The 16,939-nt window shown below is 45.2% G+C and overlaps 1 protein-coding gene and 1 pseudogene across 3 annotated transcripts in view; both read right to left on the bottom strand.

Annotated features, from left to right (window-relative positions):
* Positions 1-16,939, bottom strand: part of WLS (Wnt ligand secretion mediator) — a 130,768-nt gene that overhangs the window by 47,224 nt on the left and 66,605 nt on the right. For all 3 annotated transcript variants that reach the window (XM_030823162.1, XM_030823161.1, XM_030823160.1), the window contains exons 3-8: positions 11,152-11,276; positions 7,147-7,308; positions 5,560-5,696; positions 2,202-2,370; positions 596-693; positions 168-231 (exon numbers count right to left, since the gene is read on the bottom strand). In XM_030823162.1, coding sequence (XP_030679022.1) covers positions 168-231; positions 596-693; positions 2,202-2,370; positions 5,560-5,696; positions 7,147-7,308; positions 11,152-11,276 — 755 coding nt within the window. The remainder of the gene's footprint in view (positions 1-167; positions 232-595; positions 694-2,201; positions 2,371-5,559; positions 5,697-7,146; positions 7,309-11,151; positions 11,277-16,939) is intronic.
* Positions 13,729-15,234, bottom strand: LOC100587018 (annotated as a pseudogene).

Below are 16,939 nucleotides of genomic sequence, written 5' to 3'. Positions count from 1 at the left end.
AGCAGTAATTCTTCTTATCAGCCTTAATTGTGCTGTTATGATTGGCCTGAGAATCAAAGCCCTGGCTGAGTACATATGGGGTGCATCAGCAGAGCCTTAGAAAATGATCTTGGGGACTGGGTGGCCAGGGGAAGAAATAAAGCCCTGAGCCCATCAAGGAAGGATACGGCCAGCTCTGTTCCAATGTCTGTAGTCCAGATACTGTAGAAAGGATTCGTGAGTTGTACCCCTCTACAAAGAAAATGAGATGGAAAGGCAAGACACAATTAATACAAAGACAAACGGGAACTTTCCTTTTCACATATTCTTAGCCTTTCAGCTGCAGGGGTGAGGGCTGTATTTAGGCTAAAAAACATTACAGAGATCCTAAAGAGAAATGAAGCTTGTAGAATACATCAGCCCAAACATTTTTCAACTGTAAACATCTGTGCCTTTGATTTGATCCCAGACCTTGTCTGAGGATGTGACCACGTCCAGTGCTTCCATACCAAAGGTTGCCGACCACCATTCTCTTTTTCAAACACTCCTCCTAAAGTGACAGGAGTGGGCGTGACGATGCACAGTTTGGCTCAGTGTCCCACAAACACTTGCTCACCTCTCACACATGTCAAATATGAAGAGGCAGAAGGAGCCAACGGCAATGGGTCCAACTTGCTTCCAATACCCTGCAATGTGGTTCCGCTCGTGCTGATCCTGAGGAAAACCAAATTGAGAAGGGAGATGGAGGGGAGAGGAAGGCCAAGCAATTCCACGGGGGAGTCAGCATTCGAAGGACACTTGCTGACCACCTATTGTGTATCAAGCACCATGCTAGACTCTGGGTATGAGAACCTCTTCTTCAGGAGCGCACCTCTGTGGGGGGAGTCTGGCACAGACGCAGAACATGACAGCCCAGCCATAAGGGCTCTGAGAGGAATACGAACAGGATGCCATGGGAACACAAAGAAAGGCCTCGGCTCCCAGGCAGGGGACATTTTGTGGTCCACAAAATAACTCCTTCTGAATTAAATTTCTACGTGACTTGTAACTTGTGTTTATAAAAGTGACTGATCCTCAGAAGACAAAGACATTAAAGCATTTAAATATGTAAAGTGTGTGCCTCTTATGGTGAGGAAAATAGGCATATTTTCTCCCCATCCTTATTAAAACCAGGAATGAGTCCCCTTGATAAACAAAGACACCAAGAGAAAGAGAAGGAAGGAATGTAGAATGAGAAAAAAGGGAAGGCAAAGATGATCTTAGCCTCCAGGCGGGGCCCCAGGTGGGTCAGTCCACACCAGCTCCCTGTGGACAATCCTTGGCTGGCTTCCTGGTGCTGGACCAAGTTCCATCCACTCCCCCGCCCTGCTGCCGAGGCCTCATTCTCAGCGCATCTCTGCTGGAGGACGCCTTACAGAGAAAGACCCCTTAACGTAGGCATTTTAGCAGTAGGAAGAAACCTCTCTCTCTGCTCTCACACTGCTCTCCTGGAAGGGCAGCAGGACTTCAGAGGTCTGGTTTTCATGCTTGAGCCATAATGGAATTTAAAAACAGTCCACTCTGCTATGAAGCCCATGTGCCTGACATGAAGACCAAGTTCCAGCTGGCATATCATCTTAGCCACAATGTGATGATGACACCATTCTTATTTTTAACCATGGTACCTTCAATCCCTCTTGAAATATGATTTGGTGTCTGTGCAAACTGAGGAGACTGGGAAGGTCTGTATTTCAGAGTAATAGAGGTTACTAGGCCACCTGGACACATTGCCAGCTGGAAAGAGCCAGGCCCACATTCTCGGGTGGTTAACCTGTATTCCTGGGGACAGGACAGGCAGGGCAGAAGCCAGCAGACAAGAAACTCAAGCTCAAGGGCAAGAAATAATACTAATCGTTAGAATGTGTGTGTTTATCTTAAGTTACTCACATTCTGTCATTTAATTCTCACAAAAACCCCATGCATTAGGTCTTTACATCCCATTTTATAGATGAGGGACCTGAGAATCAGAGTGATAATGTCATTTGCCTAAAGCCACTCAGCTGGTCAGCAGGCGGTGAAGCAGGAATGTGAACCAGAGGGTCTGCCTCCAGAGTTCCCACTTCTAACTACTAGTTTATTCTGTCTCACCCACTGCTGACTAGAGGCACAGGGGGGCAGGTGTCAGCTTGGCAGCCTGCACGGAGCAGCTGGTACAGACGTCTGTCCCTCCCGGCGGCTCTTACCATCATGTGCTCGCCACAGAAGATGATCCAGAAGGACAGAAGCATCGCGTAGAAGATGCCCTGTCGGATGTCACCAAACAGCAGCATCCAGGTCCAGTCAAACCCGATGGAAAACCATTCCACTGGGATATTGATAAAGGTCATGGAAATCCCAAGAGCAAAGATGACTCTGATGGTGAGAAAATATCAGGACAGCCACTTTATTCATCTGGAAGGCAGATTTTTAAACAATTCCCAGAATTCAGTTTTGAGACATGAGATGTTACTTATTGGGTCTGAAGCCATATGATCAATTTCTTCTGCACAGAGATGCAAAATGTCCTATGTAGTTGGCACTGCTGCAGAATGAGGGTGTGCTATACCAACCTTTCTATGGAAGTGAACCTGACCTCCTTAATGCCCCACACTTTACTTTGGTACCACTGCAGATGACGAGCTTCCTGTAATGTTTGTGTCCCCTTGCCTTCTCACCCAGGCCTCAGTGAGTATAATTGTCCTCTTCCACCTGTTCAGGTTATCATTCATCGGATCATTAAGAACACTCGTTATTACTGTGATATCCTCAGCAACTATGAATTATATAAGCATATTTCTTTCAATAATACATGACTCCAAACACATTTGAAATGTAAATTCTCTTGACTGCTTGTTGAGCTTTTATTTTACTCTTGCCCTGTCACACTAAGAACTGCCAATTCTCTACTAAAATATAATTCTTATGTCACTGATTTATTCATACTTTTTTGCGTCTCCTTGAAACACATATGTTAATTAAGCACAGATCACGTACCAGGCATTGTGTTAGCACTATCGAATCCTAAATGAACAGGACCTGTTTTTTCACTCACGGGAGATACAGTTAGTAGAGGAGCCAGATAAAGAGACAACTGAATAAATAAGGATCAGGAACATCATAGAGTTTTAAAGCATAGAGGGCTGCTACCAGGACTTCCGACTGACACAGGCAGGAATGGAGCTGACTTGTGAGTCCAGGTGAGGGAAGTGGAAAGGGTGTTTGGAGGAGAGGGCAGAGCCTGGATGGAGGCATAGAGGCCTGGAAGAACCTGCTGCATTTGGGGATCTGCACATGGCACATCAGGAAATGACAGGACATGAGACCAGACAAACAAAGAGGGCTGTGCTCGTGAAGAAACTTGCATAGCCCACTAGAGAACTGAAATTTATCTTGAAGAGACTTTTTATCGGAATCCAAGAAAAAGTTTAAACAATGGAGTGACATAATTCATTCAAAAAATATTTATTAAACTCCTATGTGTCAGTCACTATTCTAAGATGCTGGGAACATAACTGTGAACAAGAAAAGCAAGGATTGTGCCCTTGTGATGCTCGCATAGAGATGCAGTGAGAGAGGGAGTACAAGAAAAAGATAATAAATAAATGAAGAATGAGCATCATGAAAAAAAAAAGCTAGGCAAGAGAGTGGAGAGCAATGGGGATGTGATTTTACATAAGGTGGACAGATGAAGAGATCAGCAGGTGTGAAGGCCCTGGGACGTGGGTTTGAGCACAATAAAGGGGGCTGATGGGTGGTAACGAGAGGACAAGTGACAAGATCAGAGGTGGAAGGCACCCAGTCATCAAGGGGCTTCTAGGTCAGGGCAAAGGAGATGAAAAGCCAGTGGAGAGCTTTGAGCAGAGGAGTGACAGGATCTGATTAACACTTGAAAGGGGGCACTCCTGGCTGTCCTGTGAATAGGCTGCAGGGAGGCACGTGGTGGAAGCAAGGAGAGGGGTTGTGAGGCTGTTCCCACTGATCCAGGTGAGAAGCGATGGTGGGTTAGTTAGATTAGGGTGGCAGCAGTGGAAATGGTGAGATTTCCCGGTGAGGTGGATGAGAAGTGTGAAAAACAAAGACATACAGGATGACTCACTGCTACATTTCCAGTCTGAACAACTGAAAGGATGGAGTTGCCATTTACTGAAATGGGGATCCTGGGAGGGAATAGGTTGGAAATGGGACACAATCAAGTGTTGTCCTTGGTACATGTGACATTTTCAATGCAAATGAAGACATTAAGTAAAGAGCTGGAATATTTGGGTCCAGAGTTGGGAGAGGCTGAGGCTAAAGATATAGATTAAGAGTCATCAGAGAATAGATGATTTTTCAGACCACAAAGGTAGGTGAGATCACCCCCCACCCCAGGGAAAGCGCAGCTAATAAAGAGAAGAGGTCCAGAGCAGGTGCCCCAGTCCCAAAGTCTAAGAGTCTGGAAAGATGGAAGGAGACAGGAAAGGAACCTAAATGCTGGTCAGCAAAGAAGAATGACCAACAGAAGGGCAGAGGAGACTCTGGGAAGAAAAACTGATCAATTATGTCAGATGCTGGGATGAATAAAAAAAAAAAGTGAGGACTAAAAAATGACCTTTGGATTTGGACTACGAAGGTTGTTGGTGATCCTGTGAAAAGCAGTCTTCGTAGAGTGGTGGAGATGAATCCAGACTGGAAAGGACTCAAGAGAGAACAGAGGAGAAGACATATGCACAAGGTTTTTGCGAAGCATTGCTGTAAAGAGGAGCAGAAAAGGGTATGTGGCTTCAGGGAGAAGTGGGAAATGGGAGAATTTTGTCTAAGAATGGGAGCTGGCAGGGCATGTTTGTATATGAATAGAAAGAATCCAGCAGAAAGGGAGAAGACAATGATGTGGAGAGAAAGCAGGTACCTCTGCAGGAGCGCTGTCTTTCTGTAAGTGAGAGGAGCTGGGCTTAGGGCAGTTTCTTCACTACAACACAGACAAGTATCTGATTCAGACCACGGAATATGCCGAAGAACAAAGACAGGTTAAAGAGCCAGAAAGGTCAGTTGGGTGTGGTGGCTCACACCCGTAATCCCAGCACCTTGGGAAGCTGAAGGGGGCAAATCACTTGAGCTCAGGAGTTCGAGATCAGCCTGGGCAACATAGGGAAACCCTGTCTCTACAAACAATACCAAAAACTAGCTGGGAAGCATACACCTGTGGCTGGGAAGCATACACCCGTGGTTCTAGCTACTGGGAGGCTGCGGTGGGATGACCACTGGAGCCTGGAAAGTCAAGGCTGCAGCAAGCTGAGATCCCAGCACTGCACTCCAGCCTGGACAACAGAGTGAGCCTTGTCTCCAAAAAATAAATTAATTAATTAAAAAGAGCCAGAAAGGTGAGAGAGGTAGAACCCCGAGGATTTATTTAATAACGACTTGCACACGAAACTGCAGGAGAGAAAGGAGTCCAGGATGACTCCTGGTCAAATCACTGGCCTAAGTCACACGCTGGCTGCTTGAACTGGACACCAGCAAAAGCAAGAGCTTGGCAGATCATGAGAAGCCAGTATTCCTGAACAGCACTCCAAAACCAGCTCTTACTTTTCCAGAAGCACTGGGGGGCGGGACATCATGCTGATCCTCCTCCAATACCACACCGTAATGATGAAGATGCTGGGCGTAAGGAAGGTCTTCATGGCAAACCACACCTTGGTGAAGCCTCCATTTTGGTGGATCCCCTAGGCAGAGACCAGTGATAATTTTGAAGGTGAATATTATCTCAGCATTTCCTTCTACTAGCAAATGCTTCTGTGGGAGAGGTAAGTGGAGAGAGACCTTGTCTGTGAAATGTTCATGATCAAGAGCTTTCACATTCATAGCATGCACTGCCCTCATACACCCTTGGCCTCTCCTCAGAGAGAATAGAAATACATATTAAAAGAGCCCTGTGCTATGGACCTGAGACCAGAGAAATAAAGAGGGCATCCCGTTCACAGTAATGGCTTTCATGCTCTAGGGTCTGAAAGAAGAATATGGGGCTTTGGGGCAGGGTCACTATTTCCGAGAGACTTTGAATTATCTTACCTTGGACTCATCCCACTGATATTAAAATGCTAATACCTAAAGGTACACTTTAGAGGTACGGATTAATAGGGCAAGTATGGATTAACAGGGCATACAGGGTGCATGATATCTACCCAGCTACCACCCCCACAGTGTACCCCCCAAAAAAGCCACATTTGAGGTAGAACCAGAAATTTCAGGTAAAAAGCAGAGATATCCTCTATCTCTTACCACCTGTCCTGGCCGTTTAATCCTCATTCGACCCTCGTATTTTACTAATCTGGTCTACTAAGGCTGCAAGAGCTTTTTCCCTATGCTAAGATTACGATTAAGTACGTGATCAATTTTTTTTGAAAGCTTTTCATTAGAAAGTTGCAGATATCCTAGATGGTCAATATGTTGAGATTGGTAAGTGTTAAGGTAAATCTATTCTATAAAATGCTAACCAATATTGGAAAGTATATTTATATTACATTCACCAATTTATATTATATATACCATTAAATAAAGAAAGCAAGGAAAAAAGTCAGTTCAATAGGATCCTACTTTTTGTAAGGGAATTACTATGTATAAAAAAAAGCCTGGAAGGACATATATCAAAACCTGAACAGTGACTATTTCTCTAAATAGTAGGACATTACAGGTAATTATTATGCTTTTCTGTGTCTCTACACAATTCTTGTGGGACTTTGTTGAGATTGAAAAGAAATGGCCTCCTTGCAGCAAGTTCTAACTTTTCCCCAATTAAACAAATATGATGGAAAGAACCTAAACTACCCCTATTGCCTTTAACATTTGTGCTTGCAAGGTGAAACACATAAAAAAGAAAATTTACTTTTATCTCGGTGTTATTCATTATGCAATCATGACTATATCATGATCTTATCATCATTGTAATGATCTTAAGTGATCTTAAGCCCATTTAAAATCTTAAGTGGGCACAATAATTGCATGGTTTCCCATTTCTGTAATCTCTCACACAAATTAAGTCACTTTATGATCTCAGCCGTCATGAGTATGTTATTATTCCCATTTCTCAGAAGAGACAGGCGAGGCATAGAGGTGCCAAGAGTGAGATGGGGTTCCCCTCCAATACACATGCCAAGATCAATTACATTCACTTACCACCAACCGGATATCCTTTATCTCCCCAATTCCCACATTGATTTTCTTCTTCTCATTCACAGGCAGCCGGATGTTTAAAAGGTAAAACTTATGGGCCACAGACCCAATTTCCATGAAAGGAAGGACATCACATTCGTAGTAACGGCCCTCATGCTCTGGGGTCTGGAAGAAGAGCAGAGGGTTGGAGGCAGGGTCACTATTTCCAACAGACTGGCTCTGAATTCTGTTGCCCTGGACCCATAACACCAACTGTAAGCAGCTAATGCTTAAAGGTACACTTTAGAGGTACAGAGTAACAGGGCATACTGGAGGCATGGTGTCCACCCAGCTATCCTACCCTAAAAACAAACATCATCAACAACAGCAACAAACAGCCATATTCAAGGTAGAACCAGAAATTTTAGGTAGAAAGCAGAGATACCTTCCTTCTATCTCCTAACACCTTTCTAGGCTGTTTAATCTTCATTAGAACCTCACATCTTACGAATCTTGTCAGCCAGGGCTACAAGAGTTTTTATCTGCAGCGTGTCATCAGGGACCTCTAAGGCTCTGTCGAACAGTCAGCTGCTTAAACGTTCAGGTGGAAGCTCTTGCTGAATCATTACACTCTCGAATGACGGCTAATTATTCTCCTGATTTTGGCCTGAGGGAGAAGCTAGAAGAAGCTGAGAATATCTTCTTTTTATTCACTTGCCAGGAAAAAAAAAAAAGACACAAGGAGCCCTTGGTATTTCGCGAAGGTCGAAACAGAAGAAAGAAAGGTGATAAGATTGGTGGCCAGAGACACCCACTAAGAATTTTCTGCCTCCAGTGCTTCCTAACAGTCCAAGATGGCAGAAGGGAACAGAAATTTTAATGAAATAAGAATTTAGCCCAGTGTCTAGGAAAGCCTCTTGGACTTCGTGCCAAACAATTTAAGAGATACTGCCCAGAGCATGGTGGAGGGAAATTGGACAGTAGGGACACAGCTTTTTTTTGAAAACTAAATTCTGCTCCACCTCACCAGGACTCCCGGCTGTGTACCTGCTGAGGGGTGGGGGCCAGGGGTAAAGACGAGCATGGAGAGGCATGAGCTTCAGCAGGCTGGGACTTTTCCCTGATACAGATGAGAGTCTACCATCAATGTTGGGTTTCTACGTCAGCTTCAATGTTTCCTTGGCACCTCCTGATCAAGTGATAGGGGAGATCTAATTTGTCGTTCCTAAGCCTGAATTTGCAAGACCTCCATAATTTGTCATAAATCTTCAGAGCAAAGATCCACTGAAGAAGTGAGAAGAAAGAAGATAATAAGGAGTCCATAGTCTAAGAGTGTGTAGGAAGGGGCTCTGCCCCTTCTGAGATCTTGGCTGGTGGGGAGGGTTCCTTACTGGACAGTTAGGGCTTAGAATGCAGTAAACAGACCTTTGTACAGAGACAGAGACACACATGGCAAGGTAGAGGTGGGGAGGTGCTTCTGCCTCCTCTTCCCCAGCACGGCACACATAACCAATCAGTCGTCAACAGTTTTTATCCCTAAGGTGTGAGCGGCTCTTGTCAGACACACCAGTTGATTAGAGTTGGCATGTGAGATTTTTAAAAATTCTTCTGTAGAAAGAATGCTGCTTTTTCAAACCTTAGCTGCAGGTCGGATGATTCTTCCTATATAGATCATCCTTCTCTCCCCTCCACTCCTTTCTCTCTTATACTTTCAAATCAGGGAGGATGGGGGCTCTGCAGGTACTACTGAAAGTTCACTACAGGCTCTAATTCTCCCTCAGATTAAGCTGCAATGAGGAGGCTGATTATCCTCTGTGGTAACAGCAAGAGGGCATTTTCTGATTTGTTTCCAGTTAGGGTCTTATTTTATTGATGGAAATGGAGAACTTGAGGGCGGAGGGGAACAAAACCTACTTAGTCTAATTCCATCTGGTGTGTGTCTCTCCCAGGGTCCCGAAAGTAGTAGCAGAATTGGGAGAAGGACATGGGCACTGCCCAAAGGCAGGCATTGTGCTGTGATAAAGACTCCTGAACTGTAGGCCAGGAGGCTGATTCTAGTCCTGACCATGTTCCTTGCTGGGTACCTTGGGTCACCCTGCCTCATTTGGCCTCAGTTTCCTCCTAAGTCAGAAAGTTAAGTAAGATGATCTCCAGGGTCACTTCTAATCCCCCACGATGGGTCTCTGGGTGCCCCACATTTCCCTGTCACTACTGAGTAACATGGACACCCTTGACACAAATTTACCTAAGTTCAAATTAAAAGACACATTGGCATCTGGGACACTGGCTCAACCTTCCTGTCTCAGAGACAAATTCGTTGTATCCTGTTAGAGATTTCTCTTCATGCACTAAAGTCCTGCCTCTGCCAGTATTTAGGGCGTTTAAGAAGAAAGATTCCTCTCTCGCTCCTTCCTTCCCCCACCCCCAGTTCTCCCCCAACTCCAGCATGAGACTCGCTAATTAGGACAAATTACAGCAGGTGGCAACTTGACTTTTTTTTTTTTGACTTCACAATCCACCAGGGACTCAAAAGCTTTAAAGCAATTTCTCATTTAATCTTGAGACTCAAGACTCAATTTCACTGCAATCAAAAAGCAGAGACTTGATGATTCATTTCCTTCGTACCTTGCAAGGTTTAATATCTTTCTTGCAAGGGATCAACACATCCTAAAGATAATTAAGCATTAAGAAGCAGTTGCAGGCAAACACCCTTCCCCCTAGCTACTCAGTGCCCTCCATGTGTATAAATATCCCTTTTCTAAGGATACAATTCTGTATCCAAAAGCCATCTAGCTTAGATGTTCAACCAGTATTTCAAAGATGCAGTCAACTTGCAGAGATAGCTAGAAAGGTTAATTTTCTTGGTTGCATGCAAAGATCGGAAAATGTTAGCTATTCCTCTCTCCTGCTTCCTCTAGTTTCTATCATTCATTTCTACCTACAAATGGCTTTCTCTGGAGGACAGCCCTGTATTTAGCACTCAGCAGAGAGTCTAGGGCAGTGGCTCTCAAACTTCATTGAGTTTAAGGTAATAAACTGAAGGCCTGTTAAAACACAGATTCCTTGCTCCTATACCCTGAGACATTGACTTAATACGTTCTGGGTGTGCCCTGGGAATCTGCCTTTCCTAAAACCTCTCAGGTGATGCTGCCACTGTTGGTTCTCAGAACACACTTTCTGTAGCTTTGTTCTAGGAAACCTGGGGGAGGGAGACTTCCCTAGTGTTTCACAAAACACTGCAATGGGTACTTAGGTTTACCCATGGGGAGCCTTAGTTTATATGTTTTCTCCTAGTGGCCCATCTGGTTAATATCCGCTTTGACTCTCAAACATGTCCCAGACAAGATGTTAAATTATAAGGTCATCCTGCCTACGTTCATTGTATCATCTAGTCCAGGGGTGTCCAATCTTTTGGCTTCTCTGGGCCACACTGGAATGAGGAGAATTGTCTTGAGCCACACATAAAATACACTAACAATAGCTGATGAGCTAAAAAAAAAAAAAAAATCACAAAAAGATCTTATAATGTTTTCAGAAAGTAATGAATTTGCATTGGGCCACATTCAAAGCCATCCTGGGCTGCATGCGGCCTGCAGGCAGCAAGTTGGACAAGCTTGATCTAGCCCTTAAAGAGACTCCCAAGGTAGGTACTCTTATCTCATCTTGCAGAAGAAAAACTGCAGCTCAGACAGATGATGTAAGCTTACCTGAGGTCACACCGTCAGTGATAAAACCACCTAATCTTTCTCCTCTTTAGGAAAAAAATGGCTAAAGCTGGGGCAAGGTACGCAGAGGCTTCAACCTCATGTTTTTACAATTTCGCAGGAAATCTTCACAGTAATAGGCAAAAGCAAAGTTAGGAAAGGGCCGTGGCAGGAGAGAGGAGGAAATACAATGCTCTGCAGAAGAGGTATGACCAAAGCTGTCCTCGTGCGAAGAAGGGACACACCTATGAAAAGTCAGCACATCTTTCCACATACCTGCGAACCAGATAAAAACTCTGTCGGCTTAGACAGCAAGGGGTCATACCTTGGGAGATGTGAAGGTGCATTTGAGTTTCCGTGGTACTCTCTCATGGGCCATTTCAGTCCACTCACCAAACGCATCATCACGGTAAGCCAGGGAAACGTCCATGGAGACTTCTGCATTTTCTCCTGCAAGAGAAAGGATGCACGTTTCAGAAATGACTTTCGGAAAGATATTTTAGAAACAGCTCAAAAAATTCTTATAGACTTTGCCATGGAAACCAACAAGACAAAACAGAAATATTAATTTCTATCAAACTCCAAACCTGAAGACTTAGAAGTCATACGATGAAAGTCTAAGCCAAATGCTGGGTCCCCTCTCACGTCCACTCTGCCAGAGTCAAGAGTCTCCATTTGAACTCTTCCAGAGACAGGGCCTCACTCCCTCTGAGGGAGCACAAATGGTCAGACCTCATCCTCCCATAACTTGTACCACGGGTCCTTGGTCTGCCTGTAGAAGCCACATGGAAGGTGATGTCCTTCCTTCTTCCATAAAAAGTGCCTTGTGTTCTTGAAAACCATACCACATCTGCCTGCATTCTCTTTCCTCTCTGATAAACATGACCAAGTTTTTCAGCCACCCCTCAGACACGTCCCTCTGGGGCTCTTCTCTGGTCACACTCTGTCTGAAAACATCCTTCTCAAACTTATTCCCGAAAGTTCTCAAATATAGGATTTGCTACTTTTCCAAAAGTCAAAATCCCTTCATATTGTGGATGAAGTTAATGTAAAAGGCAAAGTGTTTTTCCAAAATTAAAGACTTATACACAGATAGGAATAATACATAATTGCACAAATGAATGTTCACACATACTTCCATAACAGTAGGACTGGACCACGAATGAGTTAAACTCACCACAGAACTCATTAAGGAGATGAGATTAATAAAACATTGCACCTATTAATTTTGTCTGTTTTATGCTATGATGAGCAAGCTCAAGAGCAGAGAAGTCTTTTTTTTTTTTTTTTGAGTATAAAGGTTTAATTTTATTTAAAAAGAAGATCCATTAAATCAACTTCAAGTTCTTAACTCATGGGACTATTTTGCAACACTTCTTTGTAAATATCATTTTGTTAGGTTATTGGCAAAAGAGTTTCAAAGTTCACTTCCCTCCCTTGAACCAGGTCCAGGTCATTTTGCTTTGGGGTAAATTAAAATCAGAATTCTAAAAGTTGAGCAACTTTGTTTTTTTTAATTGACTTAGCTCTAACCCACCATTACATCTTAAGGATGGCATGACTTGATAATGATGGACTTGTGTGAGGTTTTGATTTTTCAATTAAACTTTGTATCACATGAGGTAATTGTCAGCGTTCTTGAGTCTGGTTATGGAATAGGCAGATAGAACCCTGTAGTAACAAGAGTTGGAAATTGGCTAATTGACGACGCACTTGCCTTAAACATCTCAAGTAGAGAACTTTTACATTAGTGAGATGTACTTGAATTTCAGAACTTAACAAATTTTAATTACTTTTTATTGAAAACTGCAGTGAACGCTAAATGTCCACGTTTACAATAAACAAATACAGTAACGGTAACTCACACTAAAACAAAACATAATTCTGATAGCCATTATTTTTCTGCTTGGGACAATTTTAAAGTTTTTCTTTTGTCACAAAAACAGGAATGTATCCAAACAAGGACTCAAAAGAGGCCATCTTTTCAAACAAAAGGCAATGATTCACAAAAGACTATGAACAGAACATGTAACTAGTTGATACAAATCTAATAGGATTTGTTAAAATCAGTCACATCTAATACATCTGAAGTGCTCTTGTATAAAATATCACGTGAAGAAGACTTTATCAATGTCTAAAAAAGTGGGTTTGTTCATAGACAATCTGACAAGTTACCATAAAAAGTATTTCCTGAGACATAAGGAAATGCAACATTATTCTTCTTGAACCCTTTTAGCTCAACTTTCCACTCAATAAAACAGCAGAGGATCTGAAATTGAGAAAATGTATTTGAGTACAAACAGCTTGTGAAACTTTTTTTTTTTTTTGTATCAGAGGGTTTTACTGAACTTACAACCAACTTGCCCGCTCAGTATGCAGTTCAGATGGAAGAGACGCTTCTCTGTACAGGAGCCTGTACTGTCTTCAATCCTATGTGTGCAGGTGTCTACCACAAGCAAACAGTTTTCTCCCCATTTTGTAGTAATGTAATTTTCCTATTAGCAAAAAGAGGTCACCAGCCCCTGTAGACTTAAGGGACTCAAGTCACAGGATGGGGATTTCCTCTTAATATTTTTTATTTTGTTGTTTGAACTCTTGATGCAACATTGCAGAGCAGGGTGTTCAGGACCTGCTGTGCCCAAGGGGCTGATAAAGGAAAAAGCTCTATTTATTCTTTGTGATTTGAGGCACAGATGAAAAACTTAACACACAATAACAGAAGTTGGTCGTTAATAAGTCACATCCTAGTCTTTCAGCGCTTCCGTAAGCAGACGACATCTTCAGTTTTCTAGCTCTTGTGGTTTCAACACTGCAACATCAATGATGCATATGTCCAGAATCAGTTACAAAGACCATCCGATTCTTTTTCTCTGAGTTCATCTATTTTTCACTGTCTCTTGGTCCCAAGTGTATCTGAATGATTATCTTCTGGCATTCTCTGCTATTGCTCGTTGGAGTGCTCTCGATTGTCCCCGTGTTTTGTGGGCTGGTTGGGAGACGGCACCTGGGAAGGATGTGCCACTGTTGGGAGGTTGTGAGTCACTGGGATGCCTCCAAGGATGATCCCTTCCGTGGCTGCAGGAAGTCCTCCTGGAGCCACGCCCACAATGCCTGGAGCCACGCCCACGATGCCTGGAGCCACGCCCACGATGCCTGGAGCCACGCCCACGATGCCTGGCGGATATCTGTACGTGGCACCATTGAGCTCTGGATGAATTGCTTGCTGGTCTATTACTGACCAAGGTGCTGATGTGACAAAGAATTCCTTGTTCACACAGTTTCTTAAGCTTTCTGGGATGCGACCTGTGATGGCTCGGCGGATCTCAGTGGCAGCTGCCTCCCTCATCTCCAGTGACGCCTGCTCGCTGTACCAGGTCCTGTGAGGAGTGCAGATAAGATTCGGTGCATCTTTCAACAGACCCTGAGCAAAGCTAAAGGGCTCCGACTCAATGCACGTCAAGGGCTGCCCCTCGTATCCTGCCCTCCTTGAGAGCTTGTGCCAAGGCTTTCTCGTCCACCAGGCCACCACGGGGTGCGTTCACAGGGAATGCTCCCTGCCTCATCTGCTTTACGGTAAAGTCATTGATGAGGTGGTGGTTATGTTCGTTGAGATTGCAGTGCAAGGAGGCGCAGTCGCTCTGATACAGCAAATCCTGCAGAGTGTAGACCCTCTGCACGCCCAGGGGCCGCTCGATCCCATCCTGCAAGTAGGGGTCATAAAATATGATGCTGAGTCCAAAGGCCTTGGCTCGAACCGCAACCGCCTGCCCCCTGCGATCAAAGCCGATGAGGCCCAGCGTCTCCCCACGGATGCGGGCCGCTCCCGAGGCCACCTCGTGGATCTGCTCCACGCTCTGAACCCGTGTGCCTTCCCGCAGTGCCTGCTACAGCCACGCGTTCCTCGGGTACAGACTGAGGACGTGGCAGGTGGTGGAGTCCGCTGTCCCCTCCACGGCTGCAGACGGGATGTTGCACACCGCAATTCCGAGCTCGCCGGCAGCCTTGATGTCCACGTTCTCGTAGCCACTGCCTATCCGCACGATCACCCTCGGGGCCTGGAACTTTCCTAGGTCCTCCCTGGTGAGGATGATGGCGTGGTACATCATGGCCCCCAAGGCTTCGTTAGAGCCTTCTCGTGGATTTCCTGCGTGGACTGCGCGTCACGGAAGGCCGCAGTGGCCAGGTCCTTCAGGGTGGGCACGTCCACGGTGCAGGTGCAGTCGCGGCGTCCCGCAGCGCCACCGGGTGCGGGAGTGCAGGGGCCCTTCATGATCCGGGGGCGGATACTTCACGAATTCTGTCCAATCGCTGTCTCTCGACTTTGTGCTTATCCACGAGGGCCATTCTTTATGGAACTTCGCAACTCTCAGATCAAAAGGCAAAGCAGTCCTCTAAGAACTTAGGGGAACTCGCAGGAGTCCGCGTGCAGGACGCCGCCAGGAACCCGCTATAAATCTGTCCACAAACTCTGTAGTTCACACGATGGGCTGTCCGTCTTTTTAAGGGAATACAGCTTCATTGGTTCAAAACCATTGAAGGTGATGAAACCCTCGTCCCAGACGGTCGGCGTCCACGGCGAAAGGCACCCACCCTGGAGGCGGCGGTGGCGGCGGCTCCGGCCCCTCCCACCCCACCCTGCGGCGGTGGCTGCGGCTGTGCGGCCCCCCCTCAGTGGGGCATGGCTCCCGGTTCGGTCCCTCGTTCCTCCGGGCCGCTCCCGAGCCACCTTAAAATGACACACGCACAAAAACTTAATCTCTCCAGCTCCCCACCACTCCCCACCCTCCCTCCGCTACCCCCCTCTCCCCACCCTACCCCTCCAGAGAAGTCTTAATGAGGAAAAACAAAAAAAGCACAAATCACATTTCCGAAATGACTGGAGATCCTGCCACCACTAGGGTTATGAAAATGGGCACAATTTTAGGCTCTGGCTATTCAGCCTTGAAGAAGTCTCAGTATCCAGGCACCTGAGTTTGCTCATCTAAGTAATACCCACCTCCTCCAGCGCTGCAACAAGGGTTAAAAGTCAAGTTAGCAAAAGCACTGCATGCTGCCTAGTATGCAGTAGGTGCTTAATAAATGTTTACTAAACCTGAACACATACAAGTCACAAGGGAAACAGGAATAACTGCCCTCTGAAAAGCAGGGCTTTTCTACGGTGGCTTAAAGCTGACATGGCAGCATGGCAGATCCCTGGTTCTCAGAAGAAATCTAGGAAAAGGAAGAGATGATCCATGGAAGAAGGAATTTGAGGCCATTCTGATATAGAGGAAACCCTCGATGAACATCAGTACCCACTATTCTATTATTCCTATTTTTATCCTCAGTTAAACATAGTGAATTGGCCACTGTGTTTTCCTCCTGAAATTCCACAAAATAAAGACAAAGACAGTAAAAAGAAAAGCAAAAGATATTAAATCACAAGGGGAAAAAACTAACTGTAGACACATGAGCAGACAAGAGATTTCAATTTTTTTTTTTTAAGACAGAGTTTTGCTCGTTACCCAGGCTGGAGTGCAATGGCATGATCTCGGCTCACTGCAACCTCTGCCTCCCGAGTTCAAGCAATTCTCCTGCCTCAGCCTCCCAAGTAGCTGGAATTACAGGCGTGCACCACCATGCCTGGCTAATTTTGTATTGTTAGCAGAGTCAGGGTTTCTCCATGTTGGTCAGGCTGGTCTTGAACTCCTGACCTCAGGTGATCCGCCTGCCTCAGCCTCCCGAAGTGTTGGGATTACAGGCGTGAGCCACCGTGCCTGGCCTCAAAATTTTTTTAAAGGATAAAAAATACATGAAGTAGGGTTTCCTGGCAGCCACAGCCTACACTCCTATAGAGGGGATATTCTAGAAAAGTGAGCCAATATGTCTGCAGGAACCTGAAGCCACTCAGAATTTGAAAGTACCAGGGGTTGCAGAAGACAGAACAAAGCATGGCACTGACAATGGGGTGACTGGGTCAAAGTCTGCACACAAACTGCTGGACCTCAGTTCTCCCACATCTTCCCATCTGTGCATGATCCAAGGAGAGACTTTGGACTTGAGGACACCAGGGGAATACATAGACCCAGGACTGGAGGTGGAGAAGAGCAAGGGTCTGTACAAGAAACTGCACC

The sequence above is a fragment of the Nomascus leucogenys genome, chromosome 12 (assembly GCF_006542625.1).
Source record: "Nomascus leucogenys isolate Asia chromosome 12, Asia_NLE_v1, whole genome shotgun sequence".
Lineage (NCBI taxonomy): Eukaryota > Metazoa > Chordata > Mammalia > Primates > Hylobatidae > Nomascus > Nomascus leucogenys.
Note: the sequence above shows the minus strand (reverse complement) of the source record. Positions and strands in the feature narration are given on the sequence as shown.